The sequence below is a fragment of the Poromitra crassiceps genome (genome assembly GCF_964638095.1).
Source record: "Poromitra crassiceps genome assembly, chromosome: 5".
NCBI classification, from domain to species: domain Eukaryota; kingdom Metazoa; phylum Chordata; class Actinopteri; order Beryciformes; family Melamphaidae; genus Poromitra; species Poromitra crassiceps.
This window is the reverse complement of record NC_139642.1, coordinates 34,658,805-34,682,140: the sequence shown is the minus strand read 5'-3', so window position 1 is coordinate 34,682,140 and position 23,336 is coordinate 34,658,805. Positions and strand designations below refer to the sequence as shown.

At 43.9% G+C, this 23,336-nt stretch overlaps 1 protein-coding gene across 1 annotated transcript in view; it reads left to right on the top strand.

Moving 5' to 3' along the window:
- The window catches only part of kirrel3b (kirre like nephrin family adhesion molecule 3b), a gene marked incomplete at both ends in the record, with an annotated part of 93,260 nt that overhangs the window by 23,746 nt on the left and 46,178 nt on the right, over window positions 1–23,336 (top strand). Inside the window, 2 exons of the mRNA XM_083637576.1 lie at window positions 11,723–11,880; window positions 18,032–18,182. Of these exons, the coding sequence (XP_083493702.1) occupies window positions 11,723–11,880; window positions 18,032–18,182 (309 nt within the window). The remainder of the gene's footprint in view (window positions 1–11,722; window positions 11,881–18,031; window positions 18,183–23,336) is intronic.

Genomic DNA, 23,336 nt, shown 5'->3' with positions numbered 1-23,336 from the left:
AGTTTTTGTTTTTTGTTCATGTTTCTAACAATTGGTCAAGTTAGTAGTTAGTTTATGGGATAGGAATTCTGCCAGATGACAGGCACTAGGCGCCATTTTCTACTTCATTTGGAAGAGAAAATTATCCTGAAATGAAGATTTGATTGACAGCTGCATGTCGTGATATGATTGGTTGAAATGGGGTAGACATTTGATAGTACTAGGTGACGTCAGCAAACTGTACATTACTGTTATCAATGAAATCTTGAAAAATGAACTTTTGATGTGAAAAAGTGTGAAAAACAAAAGAAATTAGATTGTTGTGATTTGTTTGGCATACATTATTAAATAGGTGCACTGCATACCCAGGTATTTAAACTAAAAGAAAAGAAAAGTAATTTTTGGGTTCAGCCCGACTTTAAAGCCTCTGATAGAGTACCGCAGGGATGGCAAAAAAAATTGCAGGCTTACCCAGAAGTCCCTGCACTTCCTGGTTCTTATTTGTAAAAGTCAATGGGATTTTTGTATGGGAATTTCAGTTGAATGCATGAGGTCTCGACTGTGGTTAACAAAAGTTTATGAAACAGTGAACTTTGTGTTCAGCAACATCATCTTCACAAATGAGGCCCACTTTTATGACTTTTGAAGCATTTTCTGAAAATCGCGTTAAAAGAAATGCATTTACTGAAAATCATAAAAGTGGTCCTCGATTGTAAAGATTATATTGCTGAACATAAAGTTTGCTGTTTCATAAACTTTTATTAACCACAGACCTGCATTTAACCAAAATCTTCATGCACAAATCCCATTGACTTTTACATGTACAGTAAGAGCCGGAAGTCCTAACATCCACGTCTTTGGGACTCATTCTGCTTCTGTATGTTGGAGAAGACATTGTCACATAACAAAATCCACTCACTCGATTGCCTGGTGAGTATTCACGTTTGTGCCATGTCAATCATATACTGTTGAGTTCTCTTTTTCCAATTTGGCCCATCAAAAAAAAAAAGCCAATTTCATGTTGTATGCTTGACATTCAATTAATTTTTCAAAAGTGAGTGAGTGAGTGAGTGAGTGAGTGAGTGAGTGAGTGAGCACTGACAGCATGCCAATAGCATGCTGTTGTTCTTTGTGTCTGTTAACTCCTTACATTTAACAACAAATGTTTATGTATTGTATACTATTCAAGTGTGCCTTTATTCCTATTCAATCTAGTAATAATGTTAAAAATCTTAATTTGAGTATAGAAGGTGATACCCATTCGTGTGTTGTGTTTTGTCCCTTTTATGTTGTTTGTTTAGAGGACCGCAATGGAAACAAGCCTATACTTTATGCTACGGCTTTATTGTGTTTTTATCCTCGGTGATTGTCTGTATTCCCTGTCTCTGTGTTGACATTCACCAAATAAAGTCAATCAATCAATCAATCAGCACTGGATCTGCAATCACTTGTCACAATAGACCTTATTTGCTAACCCTGGACGGCACCATATTGTTGACATACCGTCCTGCACGCACAGCGCTGCAGCAGCTGACAACTAGTAACAGCCTTATTGTCATTTCTGTTCCATTACAAAATAGTGATGGTGATGACAGCAATAAAAAACCCAGAGTTGTTGTTTGTATGCTGCCATTAATGCCTGTATAATAAACAAGAAAAAACGAGGTGAACAGACTTTGCTGTGAGGAGCTGTCAGAAAGTTTCACCTGTCTCTCCTAACTATCCACACATCTCCTCTGCTGACGTATCCTCACGTCTGGACGGTAGAGATAGAAACAAACCACAGGGACTTTATTGCTGTCATTACTACAGCCATGTATAACGCAGGTCACCATCCGAACACAACAGGAACGATACAGGTAACGCTAACGGCGACTAGCTTCCTATAAACGCTACTCTTACATAGGCTGTCACCTGAGAGCTGCAGCGCTATGTCAACAACATGGCGGCGGTGGGCGTGCCCGTATGTGAGTTACGTCAATCGAATAAGGTCTATTCACCTTATGTTCAGACCTTACAGTGGACCAAATTCTTCCGGGTCCTTCTAACACTTCCGGCGGTCACGGCGCAAAATAAAAGAGTTGTTTTTGGAGCAGACAGTGAAGGGGTAAAATAAATAACGTAGCCTACTACTTTGAGCTGGTACACAGCAAGCAAGCAAGTATCCACTGTTAGCCAGGTCAGATAACGTTATCGTCGACAATGATGAGCACTTTCTTGTAAAACATACCTGGACTCCAACAAAGAAAGCTTCGGATAGTTTTCTCTCCTCCGAGGCAGCGCGATAGCAGCGCGAGCCATTAACGTCAATAAAGACCCGCAGACGTTAACGTAATCCCCTGGAATGCGAGACTTAATGAGCCAGTTACATGGCGTTGCATTCTTAGACATTGCCGTTTGCTTTTATTTGGTATGTTACATACAATTGGCTAAATTATTAGTTAATTCAGAGTTAGATGATATTGGAGCAGCGCAGCCATTTTTTATTTTATTTTATTATTATTTTTAGCCGGAAGTCGTAGGACGGCCACAGAACCGGGTCAAATGGGCGTGGCTACATAAGGTGAATAGAGACACTGCATGAAATAGGCCATGCCCATCACAGGGGAAAGCTCTCCAAACACTTCCAAACACCAGCGTAATTTGCCTTGAATTAAACATAGCTAAAAGCTGTTGTGTGGTGGGCTACGCAGTCAACAAATGTAAAAAATCGGCAATTCAAGTTTTTTTGTACTCCCGAGCAAAACAAGGAAGCCATTGAGAATTGGCGAGTGGAAAAATGTGGCTATAGCTGTCAAGGAAGTAAGTTGTAGTGTTCATCTTCCGTATATATGACCATGCACGCAACATAGGAGAACGCCAGGATTGGGGGGGGGGGGGTTTGTTTCCCCCCGTTTTGGCCGTGGTTTCTGAATGATGACGCGCTCCGCAGTGTCTCTATACCATCACTGAGCATCACATTTTCTTCTTCTATCTCACCAACAAATGTAGAGCTTTATCAGGAGCCCAGCTCATAATGCTTTCCACATGCTTGCTGCACTCTCATTTGCATACGCTGTGCAGTAGTTCTATTCTTAGCATAAGGATAAACTAAAACGATCTTCTTCTTGACCTTGTTTCCAATCGCTGCTAAAGGACCATAAGGTGACCATATTCTCACAAAGATGCTTTCTTACTTGCCTAGATCAGCATCCTCTGTTGTCTGATCTGCTAGTGCTGACCTGAGATTCCTCTGCCTCTCCTATCCCTTTGCATTTTAATGAAGACCACATGAAAGGATGTTGGAAAAAACCGAGCAGAATAAACACAGCATTTCAAACTCAAACACTCTGAATAGGGAGCCATTTACTTGGGTGGTTAAGATGGGGTAGTCAGATAAATCTAGTGTTTTCTTACTCAGACTCAACTGATGAAAAGTTGAGACTTGACTCTTCCCACACTGCTCTTAGTGTAGTCGCAGACTGTAGTTCAATCATGGAAGACCAAATAAGGCATTAATAGAGCACCCCATGCTGTCATACCCCTCAGCCCAAATGACGTCACTAAATGACGTCACCATCTCCGACGTCACCTTCTCCATGACGTCCCAAATGACATCAGTTATGACATCATAAATGACATCATAAATGACATCAGTTATGACATCATAAATGCCCTTCTCCCAAATGACATCAGCTATGACATCATAAATGACATCAGTTATGACATCATAAATGCCCTCCTCCTGGTACTATATAAAGCCCCCATCACCACAGCTTAAATCACACTTGTGCAGTCATCACTCACCTTGTGTCAGCATCACGCATTCATCCAGCATCTCCAGAGCAAAAAGCTTCATTCAGTCCAGCACCATGTCCGAGTCCGAAAACGAGCAGCAAAGTTTCAGCTCCACCGTGGACGCTTTCCTCCAGAGCACATTCAACGCCCCGGCCAGCCTCGGGCAAATCCCCAATCCCCAGGCTCCATCTCCGGGCGTCACAGGCGTCTCATGGGACGCTCCCCTCACCAGGGGCCGCGGCCGCAAAAGAAGATTCAACGTCAAGGAGGTCCTCGTCTCGCCTGGATCTCAGTCCGCACAGCACTCCGGAGGCCGCGGCCGCGGCAAAAGAGCCCAGAAGTCCACCTCCCCCGGATCTCAGTCCGCACAGCACTCCGGAGGCCGTGGCCGCAGCAAAAGAGCCCAGAAGTCCACCTCCAAGAAAGGCCCAGCGAAGCGCACCACGACCGCCGGCTCCTCGGCGGACGCGCCAAGGCTCCAGCCCCTCCAGGCCTCCAAGATCCCCTGATCGCAACGATGTCTTCACTGGTCGGGTCCCTCATCGACATCGATGCCCGGCCGAGGACGCTCGCGAGCCCGACGCTCCCCACGGCAGCAGCCCAAACAGCCCTGCCCCAGGTTTCAGGTCGTATCCCCCCTTTTCAGCCGGCATCTCTTCCGGCGGCCGCACTCATTGCAGGCCGGGTGCCAATCCCCGAGCAACTCTGCCCTGTTGCATACGGCCGCTTCCCTCTCCCGCGTCCGGTCGGGTATTATCAAACATGCATTTAGTCCCTGGTTTCAGTCAACGTTGCGGCATTGCTGCTGCACTCATTTCAGGCCGGGTGCCAATCCCTTAGCATACGGCATACGGCATACGGCCGCTTCCCTCTCCCGTGTCCATTCGGGTTTTAACAACATGCCTCTAGTCCCAGTTTCCAGTCAACCTTTTCTTTTTCACAGCATGGTTCCTCTCTTACGCATCCAATCCATCGATCCAATCCCAGTCATTTAGATAAAGTATAACCCTTGTAAACTTTTCCGGCCATGCTGAGTAGCGCGCTAGCTACCTGGCTAGCCACCGGCCTTCCATGCTATACTGCGCATGCGCGTGGCGGTCTAGCGTTGCCAAAGATGCGCATTGCAAATGCAAGATGCGACACTATCGTCTTGGCCCCCTTTTCCTCATCTCTCCCCATCATCACATGACAGGATCCTGGTTCATCCTTCACTTCAAGACCACACTCCAGAAATGCAACATCCCTGCAGAGAACTATTCCAGTCACTCCTTCAGGATCGGAGCAGCCACATCAGCAGCCATGCAGGGGGCGTCCTCCGCCTCCCTTCAACAACTGGGGCGCTGGTCCTCATCCGCCTATGCATCTTTCATTCGACCAGAGCAAGACACCATATTATCAGCCCAAAGATCCCTCCTTCCATGACTAAAGAGGCAACAAGCACTTCGTTGGTGGTGATCAAACTCTCCTTTTCCTCATCAATGCGCCCATGCCCGGGCTATCCACATCCACGCCCTTGCAACCCCGCTTTGCCTTAAAAAACCCCGGTCAGCCCCTCATCTCCCGACATGCCTAAATTCTCCCCCCGTCAGCCCACGACCTGACTAAAGCATACCCCAGGCGAGCTCCATGACCCCCGTTTTCACTCTCCCAGTTCCTGAAATAACTTTAAATTCCTTTGGGGGATGTCCTATCTCATACAGCACTGACGCCCCTCTCTCATAAGCAAGAGGAGCGTCACATCATGGAGTCATACGCCATACTCAAACTGTCTATTCTGATTCAATAAAGTTTGTTAAAATTATATTACGAGTCTCTCATGATTGAAGTGTAGTCGCAGACTGTAGTTCAATCATGGAAGACCAAATAAGGCATTAATAGAGCACCCCATGCTGTCATACCCCTCAGCCCAAATGACGTCACTAAATGACGTCACCATCTCCGACGTCACCTTCTCCATGACGTCCCAAATGACATCAGTTATGACATCATAAATGACATCATAAATGACATCAGTTATGACATCATAAATGCCCTTCTCCCAAATGACATCAGCTATGACATCATAAATGACATCAGTTATGACATCATAAATGCCCTCCTCCTGGTACTATATAAAGCCCCCATCACCACAGCTTAAATCACACTTGTGCAGTCATCACTCACCTTGTGTCAGCATCACGCATTCATCCAGCATCTCCAGAGCAAAAAGCTTCATCCCACCACCTCCCCAGATCACCACCAATGTCATGACTCCTGTTGGAAACAAATCCCCTTAGGGGGGATGTCCTATCTCATACAGCACTGACGCCCCTCTCTCATAAGCAAGAGGAGCGTCACATCATGGAGTCATACGCCATACTCAAACTGTCTATTCTGATTCAATAAAGTTTGTTAAAATTATATTACGAGTCTCTCATGATTGAATTCATACTTAGTCATTCAAAGTGTGTGGTACTGATTTCTAGCACATCTAATAACTTGGGGAGGCACAGATTTCCATTATGCATCGGTCTTGGTCCATCCGTCCATCTGTCCATTCTTCACACTGTAATGTTGCCTCTGTGCTGCTAGGGGGCCACTGGATGCAATACACACATTGAAAAAAGACCTGGAGCCTGTACTACGAAGCTAGTTTAACAGATCCGCGATAAGTCCCTTTGATCTGGTTTGACTGAACAGGATCAAAGCTATCTAGTTAACTGATACTACGACGCTGGTTTTCTACTGTGTAAGTGGACCTGGGATCTACCTGTGCACGCGCACGTTTTTCGCTCGTGCACAGGCGCGCGTCCACGCGAAAGAGGTGCGCGAGCCAATCACATTATGAACAGCTGAGTTGATCCACGCCCACACCCATTTCCACACCCATTTCCTCATTGAATGAAAAAGCGCAGCCACAGTGGGATCAGAGATTTTAGCGGATATTTAATGTAACCTATCATAGGTTACTAATACTATGGCAGAATGAAAATCCGCGTTGGATATAGTTGGGGGAAGGACTGTCTAAAGCTGCCGCTTGTATTCACATCAGTCATTTGATTTATTTGGATCAGCGATTTCTGTCTCCTACAGCTTTGTGCGAGTGTAAATGTACATTAAATGTGTAATCTCAGTCTATAAATTTCCACAATCTGTAAGCCTATTTAGACCATAGATTTAGAAAGCATGCTCAATGAATAATGATCTCTATCACTCATTATGTGTGTGTGGTTGCACTGATCGAATAATTCATATATAGGCTATAATAATGATATCCTAATATAAAAGAGAAAACTGCTGGACTGAATTGAGACGATGCGGGCATACTTTTCATTGATAAAAACTAGCCTATTTTTGCTCATATATTGGCATACAGCCTACAGGACACAGTTCCAGCTGAAACATGCAAGAAGCCTGCATATTTAGTATTGGGGCTATCCCATATTTATCCCATCTATAGGCTTTTCTGGCATGTAGGAGAATATCACCCTCACTCCATTTGAGGCTCCGTTTAGCCTATGATATGCGCTGCGGTGATTAATAGTGATCATATTTCTCCACGCATAGTTGAGCTGTTAAGACATAAAGTGGTAAGTAGGCTTAATTTAATTATGTAGCCTACAGAGCCACAAATGTTTTTCTTGTTATATTCTCAGTTGACTGCAATCTATTTTTCATATGGCAATCTTATATGAATGGTGAGTGACTCCAGAGAGCCGATTATATGGGTCTGTCATGGATTTTGATCTTATCCTCTGAAGCTAACCTGGTCGCGACCAGGTTAGCTTTGCAGCGTCAGTTGCCATGGTGATTGAAAGTTAACTTGCTTTGTAGTACGGCTAAACCAGGTTTAAACTCAAACTTACTCGGATAAGGCATTAAACTAGCTTCGTAGTACAGGCTACTGAACCATGTCAACTCAATCACAGGGTCAGAGAGGCAGAAATGTAGAACTACACTTAGGCGTACTAAACACAAACCAAAGAACATAAGCAGAGTGGAGTTGTATGAAATGTGATGATTATGGCCAATGGAGCTGCCAGGAGGAAGGACCCTACTGCTGGTGAAGTTTTGTCGCAATGCATCTTGAGAAAAACATTTTTACACATTGCTTTTCTAATAACTCTGCGACATATCATCGAATTTTCAAGTGCAATATCCACGTACTCGTCTTAATGTGCCCTACAATTATGAAAAAAATCCTAAAGCATATTACAAAATGGCATTCAGATTATTGAGTATCCAGTTGATTTGAGGCAAAAGTTAAACCTGTCCCCGGAGAATACCAGAGCTTTTTCAGACCAACTGGTAGACTCCTTTTTCTCTTGCTTGATTCTTAACTAGGAATGGGTTGCTGCCTCTAGGTGGGTGCTGTCTTATTGTAGTCCCCCACTAACGGGGGAACTATGGATCAGCCTCCATGTTTGTTAGTCACACTGTAATGTTGACTTTGTGCTGCTAGGGGGCAGCATTGACAATGAATGGAACTGTCCCAAGGGTTGATCACTGGTGGGGGACAACATGTTGTTTACTGCTTGTAATGGAAAGACAGTCATAAGAGCAAAAGATCAAAACACCTCCTCCATGTGCTAATCAACTGAGGCACTTGGAGACTGAAGATGAGCCGAGTTTTGACAGGGAACTGGAGTAAGTGATCAATGTGCAGGTCCAATGTCCCTCTCCAAATGGCCCTTATATTAAAAATAATATAATATCAATTATCATATTATCAAGTGACAACAAACTAATTTGACAATTTGCAAAACAAACTATGCTGGTATTAGTGCTGTGAGATATCAATCACAGATGTGGAATTTTTGGTATAAGTGCCTTTTATAGTTTTACTGAGTTTTTGTGTGTTCTTTTAATTGTATGTCTGTTTTTTATGGACATTGTGTCTGCTAATAAAGTTGATTGATTGATTGATTGATTGATTGATTGATTGATTGATTGATTGATTGATTGAAAGAAACTAGCTCTACATTCCAAAGTAAATGTGATATATTTACACTTTGAAACTCATGAGATCTATTCATCACCAAAAATGCACTTACAACTTATCATAATAATAATAATAATAATAATAATAATAATAATAATAATAATAATAATAATAATAATAATACATACAACTAAAGCTAAGTATCAATGTGTTGACAATGTATGAATTAACTTCTAGGAAAAGTGAGGAAGTATATGCTCACCTTTCTGACTTCAAGCTTTCCTATGACAGCCCTTTTATGCTTACCATAATTAAATGTACAGTACAGTAGGTCTAATTCCCTCTTCTCTTTTCACTCGTCTCAATGCTGTCTGACAGCATAGATCTAACCCTACTAACCTTCCTTCCAATCACCACACTCTTGCAAGGGAATATGGCAGCTGCCTGCAGACTTTGCTTTCATCCTGCCCCACATCTGCATTGTAATGAGCACTGAGGTCAATCAATAATTCACTGCAGTTTGACTCAGGGAAAAAAGAGGTGATCAGTTCACGGGTAAAGAAAGAGGTGATCAGTTCACGGGTAAAGAAAGAGGTGATCAGTTCACGGGTAAAGAAAGAGGTGATCAGTTCACGGGTAAAGAAAGAGGTGATCAGTTCACGGGTAAAGAAAGAGGTGATCAGTTCACGGGTAAAGAAAGAGGTGCTCAGTTCACAGGTAAAGAAAGAGGTGATCAGTTCACGGGTAAAGAAAGAGGTGCTCAGTTCACAGGTAAAGAAAGAGGTGATCAGTTCACAGGTAAAGAAAGAGGTGATCAGTTCACAGGTAAAGAAAGAGGTGATCAGTTCACAGGTAAAGAAAGAGGTGATCAGTTCACAGGTAAAGAAAGAGGTGATCAGTTCACGGGTAAAGAAAGAGGTGCTCAGTTCACGGGTAAAGAAAGAGGTGATCAGTTCATGGGTAAAGAAAGAGGTGATCAGTTCACGGGTAAAGAAAGAGGTGATCAGTTCACGGGTAAAGAAAGAGGTGATCAGTTCACGGGTAAAGAAAGAGGTGATCAGTTCACGGGTAAAGAAAGAGGTGATCAGTTCACGGGTAAAATAGGAAGAGGAGTTTGATCAATGCCATTCACAAGCACGTGCGCCACTGTTATGTGATGCTGACTTTCCTCTGTCCATTTGAACGTGTGTCTGTGTGTGGGGGCAGGGAATTCATAAGACCGAATGGCTTTAATTACTATCATTTACTGTACACTGTACTGTAGAAGTCATGTTTGCTTTGAATAAGATGGCAGAGTTGATACAGTAATTTACAGTACACTGCCATGTCTTGTGCCATCCACTGTTAGCTTTGCATTATGTACAGAATCAGAATCAGAATCACTTTTATTGCCACAGTATGCAAGTTACATACGAGGAATTTGTCTTAGTGTCTGTATGCAGCGTAGCGGTCACATCAATATACAGGATAAGAAGTAGGAAGATAACTAAAGGCAATCGCAAAGTTGCAAGTGCAATCAAATCAAATCAAATCGAGTCAATATATACAATATGTACATGAGTGGTGAAGTGTTCTGTGGATGATAAATATGAATTTACCTTGAATTTACACAAGATTTACAGACTGAGTTAAATAGACGTTAAATAGGCAGTGGATTTACATGAATTTACAGTCAGAGTTAGATAAGAGTTGAATGTACATGAAATTTACATGCTAAGTTAAATAGGCATTAATGTGCAGGGAATTTACATCAATTTACCAGTCCCAGTTAGACACGCATTAAATTAGATACAGTATGAGTTCTAGTTTTATGGGGGGGGGGAGTTCAGTTGAGTTTAGGAGGAGGTAGTGAGTTTGTGTGTGTGTGGGGGGGGGGGGGGTTGTTGGTGAGGCCCTTGGCGGAAGGGGTTTCCGGGCCTTGTTGGTGAGGCTGATGGCGGTTGGGAAGAAGCTGGTCTTGTGGCGGGTGGTTCTGGTCTTGGCAGACCTCAGTCTCTGGCTGTGGGGGAGTGTCTACTGCTATCTAGTACTGTAAATACAGTAGATAGCAAATAGATACATCTCTCTGAGTCTGATTCTGATATATAATTTTCTTCACAGAATGAGTGACTGTGAATCACTGAGACTTCAATTTTACAATGTGAATCCCCCGTGTTTGTTGATCCATAGTTTTCTGTAATGGAGAGGCATTAGAAACCCCAAAAAGATAAGAAAATGTAAACAATCATCTTAAGCATTTCCCTATTCGTCATTCTAAGTACTCTCATTTCATGGGAATTACCCGTGCAGTTAAAACCCTTGCAGGTGCCATTTGTAATTAGCTTTGTCTTATCAAGTTCATCATATCTTTTCAATGTCAGTGCACTGCAGATGCAATATCCCAGACAAGTAAGACAGATTCATATAATAACAAAGAAATTACAGAAGACAGTAGAGCATTTTTTATTCCATTATAACATTATTCTGCACCCACCAAAACCAAATTATATTACATTTGTGCTGTGCTCAATTTCTTGGGTGGAGACTCTGGAGACGATGTGCCATGGCACATCGTCTCCAGGGATTGGCTAATTAGAGCTTAGCCCTACCAGGCCCTCAGTTGCAAGGCCTCAGGTATGTCTGAGTTGACCATGATCTGCCCCCAAAATCAGACAGGCGAAACTCAGCAGCAAACTTGCTTTGAGTGGCATCGCTGATGACATTAAGGCTAATGTCCACCAGCTCTGGAACAGATGCGGTACGGCAAACAGACCCACACTCATATAATCTGTCATTAATAATCTGTCGCATGCGGAATCTGACGAAAATAGAACAGGTGCGTATTTTTTCCGTACCGCATGTATTGCCCATCTATTAACATGGGCGAGAGTCTGATCCGGCACTTTTACCGGATCCGCAACGCAGCCGTAACACATCTGGTGTACATTGGGTGTCAATATGTAGACATGGATATTATTTTAACACAAATATTTGTAGTTAATGCATCCTCTCTCTCTCTCCCACCCCCCCCCTCTCTCTCTCTCTTTCTCTCTCTATCTGTCTCAGTTCCCCCTGAGGACCCAGTGATCAATGGGGGGCCGGTGGTGAGCCTAAGGGCCGGTGACCCGCTCAATCTGACCTGCCATGCCGACAACGCCAAACCAGCAGCCTCCATCATCTGGATCCGCAACGGAGAGGTCCTCAATGGGGCCATGTACTCCAAGGTAAGCTTAGAGGTGTGTGTCATACAATGTTTTCAGAGGAATTTCACTGCAATGACAGGTGGTATTGCAGGCAGCTGTGCATTTATTGGCTTCCACAGACAACCGAAGACGGAGAATGAAAGGGGAAAAAACTGTTAATTAATTTATCTTCTTGAATTTCTTGTTTTGCTGGGAAGAACCACTGCTGCGAGAGTGCCAAGCAACGTGTCTGAGTTATTGTCTGAGTCACGCTTAGACGTTTGCCCCGACATCCAGACTGCGTTTTATGGAAACAAAATCCCTTGAAAACCCAGCTTGTATTTGGGATTACGAAAGATGGTTGTCCTTTTTGCCCAGTAGACAAATCAACTCAGACAAGCAGATGCTGAGATCATAGAGGCTGACTTTGCATTTTGCAGACTGTCTCTCCCGTGTTTTTGCTCTCCTCCTTCCATTCCATTTATCTCTCCGAGTCTTTCCAACCTGTTACGGAATTTGGGAATCTGTCTGAACTTTTTTTTTTTTTTTTTTTTTTTGCCACAATGATACCAAAGACTCTTGAGTGACTTTAACCCTGCAAGCTAATCATGCAATCAGCACCGCCATGTTCTATTTCCATTTAAACAAGGGACATAAAGACACCAGGCACTTTAGAGTACTAACAACTCCCCCGCTTCCCCTCACTCCCTACGCTGTCTCATCCCATTATCGGCTTTTTTCAAAGAGCAAATAAATGCCATTGATTGGGCTGCGATACGGCACCAAGCCAATTTGAATAAAGTGATTGCCGGAGGTGCCGCGTGCTAATGGTGGGCGGAGAGTGCGCTTCCTGCCTTCACTTCCTCTCTGGAGTGAAGGCAGCTATAAGGAGATTCTGCGCTGGTGCCGGCTGATGGATGGCACATGCCTGCGCTGAGCCCGACGACGTCCCTCTCCCCTCTTATCTCGATTGCCTCCCATTAAAAAGCAATGGGTTCGATTAAAAGAAGATGACTCTTTTTGGGTCTGGAGAGGGGCGGAGGGACATTTTGTAAGCATAATCATCTGCTCTGATGGTCCTCTCACACCGCACCAACCAAGAGGTCTAATGTGAGCAGATGTGGTGGGGGAGTCGGACCAATGGGCTTCCTGATGGTGTCATATTTTGATGATAGCTCTGACCCACATCTAATTCTCACCCAGGGCCTCCATCTCATTTCTACCTGACCTAGTATAAGCTATTTGGATCTGTATAGTTAGATTCAGAAAAAAATACTTGATTTAAACTCTTAGTTGAAGTATGGCACACATGGGCAAAATACGGCTTGCGGGCCGCATGCGGCCCTCGGGCGCCATCTGTGTGGCCCGCTATGGAATTGCAAAAAATCAGTGCACCTGAACGCAACATGCAAGATACCCACTGAATAAGTGTCCAAATGTTCATGTCATTCTGGCCAATACTCCACTTCTGTTATAGCATTTCAGTCTGGAATATGGAATATCTTTCAATAATCTTTATAACTAAAAGGCTACATTGAAGTAGAAATTTAAATAATTAACTCATTGGTTTTGGATTTATTTAGCTTCAAGAGTGCATTTTTGTTTGTGTGACCCTCAACACAGGCTTTGAGAATCCCGGGCCACTTACTGATACTTATGTTTAAATTAACCCACTCATATTCTGGTTTATTTCAAGAAAAACATTTCGGCTAGTGGAAATTCTAATTGGCTGGTAACTTTAAAATCTAGCAGCCATATTGGCAGGTGGTCAAAAAAGTTAATTTCAAGCCCTGAGAGCAGGTGGTGACATAGGAGTGAGTGAGAAAAGGATCAAATATTGGTGGTTAAGACTGAATAATGACATCACAACTGTTAATTTAAAATGAGTTATTCCTCTAAACCTGGCTTCAAATGCCCCAGATTTTTCGTGCTGGCGCCATTCGGCCCTCAGCAAAAGCTGGTAGCGAGGACATTTTTTGTGGCCCTCTCTATCATCAAAGTTGCCCATCCATGGGTTACAGCATGACAATATTTGTTCGGCCCCGGCAACAATCTGGGTTTCTCATGTGGCCCCCCATGAAAAATAGTTGCCCACCCCTGAAGTATGGTATATCATGGCAGTGGTGGTAACCCCAATTTTTTTTTAACAAGGTGGATGGTTCAAATCCCATCTCAAGGCAAGTGAGAATGCAAAAATGTGGGCAGGGGAAATGAATGAGTAATGCTGTCTTTTCCCTCAAATGCTCAACCCACAGCTGCTCCAGTAGAGCTGCTCAGTGCCATGTGCAGCACTGTGCAGCCTCCGGTTTGGAATTGATATTTTCATGATGCATGATATTTTCACATCTCTGAAAGGCATTCTCCTAATTTTGCAACATATTAGCTTACAGAATGAAAAAGTGTAAACATTTGTATTAGCTGCCTGTTGTTACTGCATGTACAGTACTGTAGATGCTTTTTATGCCTCTTAGAAATCAGATTTACATTAAAGAGTATATGCATTTTAAGGCTGGGTATAAGCGCAATGCTGTGCCCATAAAGTTAAAATGAAGGCCGTTCTGATGTTAATGGATATTATTTTCAGCAGAGCAACATCATCGGGGAAACATTCAAATAGGCCAACACACCTACACTTCCCACCCACAGATACGCTCCATCCTCCATCTATTTTACACCCACACTTACCCACAAATGTTCAGGCTTTATCTGCCTCTCAATTTCATGATTTCTCTCCCAACCTTCATCTTGGCAACGATTTTTGTGTAAGGCAAAATGCTTCTGAACTTCCAACCAATTAAATGTGTAGTACATATTTGTCTTGTTTTTGCTTTTCTCCCCCCTGTGGGAAACAGGTGTCGTGTTCACACTTCGCAGTAACATATTTTGTCAAAGGGCCCTTTATTTTCAACACTAAAATGATTAATTGCATCTGTTTCAATAGACATCACAAATATTTTGTCAAGTTAAGTTAAAGGAACACTCTGCCCATTTTCAACCAGCTTTGTATCATGTTCCTTTAATGCTTTGGAGAACTTTAGAAATCATCTTAATTGGAAAAGTTAATCAAAGGAAATCCAACTTCACTGACTTCAGTGAAGGCCTATTTTCACTTTTGCAACAGAAAAAAAGACAATGTTGAAGCAATTAGGCTAGGCTGCTTGTTTTTTGAGTGGCCTTAGCAAAGCCTTATGTGGTATAAGAAAATACAAGCTTTCTCAATGCAGACTCCAATTATACCAAATATTACGTCTCCAGCAGAAGTTGCTTCACCACTGACTTTGCTTACAGACCTATTTGTTGGGGACTGAATAATTTTTTTTCACTCTAAAATGAGACTGACAGTATATCAGACAGACATTCACAGTAAACATGTCGTTTGTTTGCATTTCGAATATTTGTCAAATTGGACTAAACTGTTGTCAATTTTGAGTTATCATAAGTTAAGACAATCAAAATACAAAAATCCAACTTTTCCATCTTCAAGAATACATGTGAATATCTCCACAAAATTTAAATGTGAAACTAATTCAAGATTGTTGCTTACATTTGCATGAATACCACAAGAGGTTTTTCAGACAATGGGCCCTTAAAAGCTGCACGTTGGTAAAGCCACCACTGTTTTATCACAATTGAAATAGAAAAAATAACCGCAACCCAAACATCTATGTTAATAATTACATGCTGCCAACTAAGTATGCAGTTTAGGTTAATCCATGCAGGATCATTTAAGATCGACTGACAAATTGCGCCTTCTTATTCTTTGCTCTCTGTAGCCTTCACTGTGTAGTCTGAAGGTCCACTCATGGATTGTCAGCAGGGAACCTCCCCTCAGCTCATCCCTGGAAAAGCGGCCCACCCGTCTCAATCTTGTTACTCCTGCCACTCCTCTCTTTGCATATAGGCAAAAGTCTTCTCCCCGTAGTGCTCCAGGCTCCTCGCAGTGATATGAACATTTATCAATTTGGAATGTGGCATGGTGTTGAATCCAATGCAGCAGCCAGCTAAGATGAATGACTTCAGACAGGTCCAGAGCAACCAGGGAAACAATCCTCATTGTGTCAGAAAGGATATTACATTGACACATCCCATGCCTGACAGCTAATGTGTTCTGCTTTAGAGGTGAGCGCCAAGACTCATGCACAACCATGAATCTCATCATATGGTTCTTCACATACAAATGGACTTGACAGAAACATGGAGGATATTTACCATGTCCTTATACTGTAGCATGTTTTATAATTGTATTATATAATTAAATGTGTCTTATCACCATTCCAATATACAGATATATATTATTGAGCAGAATAGCAGTGAGATAAGAAAGGCAAAGATTTCCGTTTAAATGTCTTGGCACTCCCTAATGACAAGTTCAAGACATTGTAATTATATTATGCAGAATGTGTGGTATATGCGTAGGTGAGGAGGATGGCACATGCTTACATTACAGTTTTATATTTAAATAAAAGAACCCTTGTATTAAAGTAGAGAAATGAGGAGATAATTACGGTTATTAGTCTGTACATTGTCAATAAGCTGCCGTTTCACACCACGAATAATGTATTATTAGTGATTGTGGTGGCTAAAATATGCTGCTTAGCTTTCTTGAACTTTGTGAGGATTTAGGGTATGTATCCTGGTTGCTGCACTAGTGCCTCGTCTGGTCGGTCAGGGCGTCTGTTCGGGGGAGGGGAACTGGGGAGAATAGCGTGATCCTCCAACGTGCTACGTCCTGCCCTTGCTGCCCCTTCTGACAGGACGGCGGAATCACTGTCCATCTTTCGGCAGAGACTAAAGACACACCTTCTGCAGGCTACACCTGGACCCTTCTTGAACTAACCATCATTCTTTAAAACATAAAAATAAAATACTTATTCCTTCAAGTATTGACAAATGCTATACACTTATTCCTTTTTAAAAGTCTTGACTGATGCAGAGTCAGACTGTGTTGCACAGTTGATTTCACTACTGTTGGCCAAATGTACTATGTAAGCCGCTTTGGATAAAAGCGTCTGCTAAATGACGTAATGTCATGTCACGTAAAATGGGAGAAAAATACGAGGGGGAAAAAAGTTTGTGTTAATATTTTTACTTACAGTGAAAATCCAAGCAAAGCAAATATTATCCATGAAGAGCGCATCTGTTTGTGAGGCGAATCCAAAGGTAGCAGTGCAGTAAAGCAAAGCGCCTGTGAGCTGCCGCTGGTCAACTGAATCTACACCTACACTCCTTCTGTCTCCATGATGAGAAGATGTTTGATGAGATGCCTTGTACTGTTGTTGCGGGGCCTCGCTTTCTTCCTCCACATTACCGTGAAAGACGCGGTGCAGCAGTGAGCCTCCTCTAAAGAGGTGTCAGGCAAATGCATCTTGTCTGTGTGCTTGACCACACTGTGCCCCGTTGCCCAGCCAATTTGTTCTAGTCGGTGACTTTGCGCTGTCCCGCGCTGGTTAGCATAGACTCTGAGAAGCCCTCCCCTGAGCGCGCTGAGCTACTGCTCCACCGAGCGCTTCCAGATGGCTCCCACAATGTAGGGCTCAGAGGATGAACACTGAAAAGAAGATTGATTTCCTTTGTGGGGTATGACAAGCCATGCACTGGAGCACAGCTCTCCAGACACACAGAAGAGGCTGAAAAACATATTTCTACTCAAAACCCCACCATATCAATCAGCCTTGGAGCAGAACTACAGTCAAGCGTGTTCCAGGGCTTTGTCTCTGGCTCCCCAAGGAACACGGAGTGCGAATTTGCTGCTGTTTTCACAATGCGACACGTTGACCACGAAAGTGATCTGGTGAAATCTTCATTCCACCGCTTGTCTCTGGGTTTCCATCCATCTATTTGTATGCACATTTTCAATGTGCGTGTTAAAAACCTGAGTGGAAATGCTGTGAGGGGGCAAATATCGCAAACAAGTTTGTACACTTGGGGGAGGTGGAACAGTTGGCGGGTCGATAAAATGTAAATGCGACTATAAGTGCAGGGGAAACAGTGGAAGTGAATCTTCCGTTGTGATTGGTTAATAACAAAACACTGCTGTAACCCCATTCAAAAACCATGTAGGCAAGCACTATATAGGCTATAATGTGTCAAATATTTTCTCCTTCCATGTTTTCCCTGATCTGATATTAGATACTAGAGTATAGTCACAACTGTTACTTTGGGCTTTACTCATTCCATCTTCTCATCTTTGCAGACCTTGCTTCGGGATGGCAGGAGAGAAAGCACGGTGAGCACTCTCTACCTATCACCTTCCAACATGGAGACAGGCCAGCAGATCATCTGTAAGGCCTCCAACAAGGCGGTCCCCAATGGCAAGGAGACCAGCGTCACCATCGACATCCAACGTGAGTACCACTTCTTCATCTCTGCCTCTCCTCTCTTTATAGCCTTCTCCCTATGTCTGTCTCCCCCATCGCTGTCTGCGGTGAATGATTTTGTTTACCTGTTACGGTTTGCCACTGCTCCTCAGTGATCAGTGCAGATGAATATTCCACTTATTACAACTATCACTCAATATTTGAGGTACTTTCCACATGCGGAGGCCTGAAACTGTCAAGACAGGCATACGTGACTAACGCTCTGTAAACATCTAGGATTCATTTTAAGCTCTGATGGATATTTATAATTGGTTTCCATTTTTGCTTTCATGTACCATGTGGGTGGATGGATGGATGGCTGATGCATCACTTCTTTTTGGGTTCCCTATGATAAAATATCAAAGGAGCCCTCCATCTAAAATGTGATTTTCTTTTTGGTCCAAGTACCTCTCTGCTGTGGCCCTGTGCCCACCATGTGCACACTGCTGTGGCCCTGTGCACACTATCGCCCCCTATTTTATTTCCTCGCCTGCACCATCAATCTTTTTGATGAGAGCATGCCCCTCCGAAATAGGCAAAGTAAGCCCAGCGTGTAAAACACATTGAGCCTCAATTGTCAGGGAATCTTTTTTCGATCAAGAATGGCTCACGGTGAAAGAGGGGCTCTGAACACTCACAACCCCCCCTTCAACGCCATTAAGTATGACTAATAAAGCAGAAAATGCTATTTAGAGAGCCATTATGACTGACGGCTCCATTCTTTTCATTATGTACACCACACGAGGCAGGAGCGGGCGCGCGGCACGACCGGGGCCAGCTCAGGCACGGGTGTAAAAAAAATGATTAACAGATGCTGGTGTTTGCAACCCTTGCAGTTTGTCCCCATCATTTTTCTGTGGAGCCGTCAGAGTGGGAAGTCTGCCCACATGTAAAATGGTTTTTGCCACCGCGTATAATGATGCCTCTGTAATGGATGCGGCCGTATCATAGCATCATCCTCCTCGCGTCGGAATGTACGATTTAACCCAGAAAAATGAGTGCAGTGGATAACTCTAATTAGCATTCCAAAATGTGCTCTTCACACAATTAAAGCTCCCCGAAAACATTGTTCACAGAATGAGTGACGGTAGAAATTAATTGTTGAGATTTCAAATTGTGCCCCACTCTCCATGTGCCAACTTTTAGCCCCCCCCCCCTCCCTCCTGCCAGTTGCTCTGCAACCACCGTCCTCAGCCTTGACAGGTAAAGTGCGTCCGCTCAGCACAGCCTTCAGTGTTGTGCTGAGAGCCACCTCATAATTAAGCTGCTCCAGGAATGAAACGTAATTTAACTTTGATTAATTTGCACCAGGTATCAATTTGATAACTTCCAAAACTGAACATTTAATTACAAGGTTCTTGCCTCAGCAATAGGACATGAAACACTCATTATACAGCAGCTTTCTCTTTCTCTTCAGAATGCCAGAATATAAGCTTTAATGCAGAGACACACTCACCATCTCTGCCCCTTGAGCTCAGTGCAGTGCTGAATGGCAAACTGTGTGTGGCAGGGTCAGTGGTGCTGACCCTGTGCTCTGAGCTCGCTGAACACACACATATTGTTGGGGGCTGTGTGTGTTTGTGTGTGTGTGTGTGTGTGTGTGTGTGTGTGTGTGTGTGTGTGTGTGTGTGTGTGTGTGTGCGTGTGGCTAATTTTGATTGCTGTGCTTGTACATTGACAATACACTCATCTAAATTAAAGTGTGCAGTATTGAGTTGCCTGTGATTACTCATGCACAAATCTATTTGCAGACGATCATGGTGTAATAAAATCACATTCATTGTGATAATAGCGCTGTGAGTATGGAGTTTTGAGTGGTTGGAAGTCAGGGAAGGCACTTGGATGTGAATATGCTGTGAATTGTAAAGCAGGAGAAGAATAATGAATAAAATAAATAAGAAGAAGAATGCAGAGTAGTGCCGAGCCACGCTGCTCTCGACCCCTATTGTTACAAGCAAAACAGGTGTTGAATAAATAAATGATGGCGCGCTGGCAAGGTGGACAGCAGCAGAGATAGGCTGCCCTCCCTCTCTGGCAGGAGCAGCCACCACAGAGGTCTGGCCTGTGTGCCTACTCCTCCACAGGGGGCAGTGTGGTAGAACAACACCCTCCCTCTCTGGCAGGAGCAGCCACCACAAAGTGTGGTTACTCCTCCACAGGGGTCAGTGTGGTAGAACAACGACCTCCCTCTCTGGCAGGAGCAGCCACCACAGAGGGCCTGGCCTGTGTGGTTACTCCTCCACAGGGGGCAGTGTGGTAGAACAACGACCTCCCTCTCTGGCTGGAGCAGCCACCACAGAGGGCCTGGCCTGTGTGGTTACTCCTCCACAGGGGGCAGTGTGGTAGAACAACGCACTGGTAAATATTGATGAGAAGCAGCTGTTATACAGAAGAGGGGCACGCATAGATACAGTACTGTAGAGTGTCAGCCAGATCAGACCTCCCCACTGGACACACCACAGAGCGACTCAGAAACAGCCACTAAGTACTGCTTGCTTTCACAGGACAACACGGTCTCAGGTGTTTTTATAAAGTGGTGGCACAATGTGCCTTGGTCTAGTTACAAAGATGGAGGGATCAATGGCATTCTTTGGGGCTCTGGCTGCTATTAGTCCTAGAGGGACCCAGTTGAGAGAGTCGAGAGAGTTGAGATTATGAATTTAGGGTCTGGGTAGTGTAGAGGCAAAAGCTGGCCTATACCACCGCGGAGCCGCGGGTTAAATTCCCAGCAGCGGTACTGCGGGTTTGGTCAGACGTTCCTACAGACACAATTGGCCGTGAAGCCAGTGGGGTAGGAGTATGAGTCCTGGGCCTGAGTCCAGCGGCTGGCCACTGCACATGTATCGGAGGAAGCATGTGCTACTCTAGAACTCTCCCCAGGCAGAGGGGGTGGAGCAACGAACAGCAGGCTGAATTGGCAAAGTACAAATGGGAGAGAAACAGAAGAAAAGAAACTTGATAAAAAAGATTATTAATTTAATCTGACATTTTTCGTCAGCTGCTAGTTGTTGTCAAAATGAGATGATGTTCATTGGGCATCTAAATGTGCACACCTATGTGTGTATTGTCTATTGCACATCTTTTGTGCACCAGTATCAGCATGATTAATTCACATTACTTTCTGATGAGTCTTTTTCTACTTAGAGTTATCAAATTGACCGTGGTTTAGTGAGATAATTTCAGTGGCAACAAAAGTAATTAAAATGTTCCCAGACTTAATGCCCTTTGTAACATTCCTTATTCCACTCACCTATGAGCTTAGCAGCTCAGCCTCATCCTCAGGGCGGTCCAAATGAGAGTAATCTAAATATTACCCGCCACATTGCTGTACAGCTTAAACCAGTCCAAAATCCAATGCATTTCACAACAGTATTTCCCTTTATCATCACTTTAATGCTGGTGATTTACATCCACCTCAGCATTTTCACACCGTCAGAAGTTGGTGCCGAGTTATCTGACCTAGGGCTATACAAATTAGCATCTAAATACAGCATGTTCTGGTGATGTTGCCAAAATGAGAGGGATTTAACGCCAACATAGGTGATTCACAACCCTGGATAGACTGCTGACTTCAGTTGTCCAAACCAGTCCATTAGGTGACTGTAATTATTTGATAGCAGGTGGGTGCCTACCTCCTGATGTTGTGTCCTCCGGGCAGCATGACTTTGGACTTAAATTACATTCTGCCCTTTGGACTTTCAAGCAGAGCAAACACCCCGACATGAAACCGCTGGAGAGAAATATGATTCTCATGCCATAGTTGCGTGTCCCCCCCCCGCTGTTTCCCCCCGCTCATCACACAACTTCACAGAGTCCCAGTCCAGCTGCAAGTCTGCAGCGTTGGCCCACATCAGTAACATCCTTTCACACACGCATGGGGAAGAACTAGAGCACAGGGGACGCGAGGAGCGGAGGGTCCTCATGTGTTTGCTTTGCAAACAAGCTGAGCCATGTGGGGGGAGAGATGAATGCCATTTGTTGAGACTAATTAATAAAGAACATGCAGATGTGCGATTGGGGAGGATTTGTTTTTGGTAGCTGGCTCACAGCTTCATGCTCTTCTTGCTTCATCAAGCAGATAATAGCAAATTCATCTGAGAGGGGAAGTGGGAAGTGAGAGGGAAGGGCGGGGGGATAAATCAAGGACATAACATTTGGTGTAGCGCGCAGATGCTGTGATAAAGAATATAGTCTCATGTGATGTTCTATGTTTGGCTGTGTGAAGATAGGTGCTCTAACAGATCACACACAAGATGCTGCTCTGAACCAGCGGTTCCCAAACGGTTCCTTCTGCATCCACCACCGCCACCAAAAAAAGAGAGGGGGAGAGACAGAGAGAGAGAGAGAGAGAGAGAGACAGAGAGAGAGAGAGAGAGAGAGAGAGAGAGAGAGACACGGTGGCTCACACTGCAGCTTCAGAGAGAGATATACTTAACCATATGCCACTGTGGGCCTGCATCTTTGCTCTCCGATGTTAATTGCCGCAACTGAAAACAGTTTTAGCCTCAAATCTTTCTCAACATCTTTCTCCAGTCTTTAATATTTAGTCTTCACTACTACACCACTGCTACATTACAAAGGATTTTCTTTCATGTTTTTATTTCATGGAAAATCCCACATGAAAAACGAAAAACCATGACATTTTTCCTCCCCCAGAGGTGGGAATCCTTGCTCTAAAAACTAAGCTTTGACCACTATCCTGTGCTTGTTTTGCATGAAACTTTGATGCTCTTGAACACATTTAGACACTCACAGGTGTTCCATGGACAAGGAAGCCCTCCATACATACAACAACCTGCAGTATGATCAGCAAAACATCTGCCTGCATTGAATTGACAGAGCACATTCTGTGCACTCCATGGTTGAATATCTCATAATCAAGATGTTGCACCTGAGGTTGTCTGTCCCTCTGCGCCTACCTGGAGTAATCCGCTCAGCCAACCAGACGGAAGCATGCCCATATTGCTCAGGCTACAAGCCACATGCTGACGGCCCACAGACAGCGTCGCCATCTTTCAGAGGCAGTTTGAGGCTGCTTCTAGGAGAACAGCTGTCTACAATGACCCGGAGAGATTGGAAATTGAGCTTTAAGAAAGAGGGAGGAGGGGGAAGCAATTGATGTTGGCACTATCTCCAGGAAAC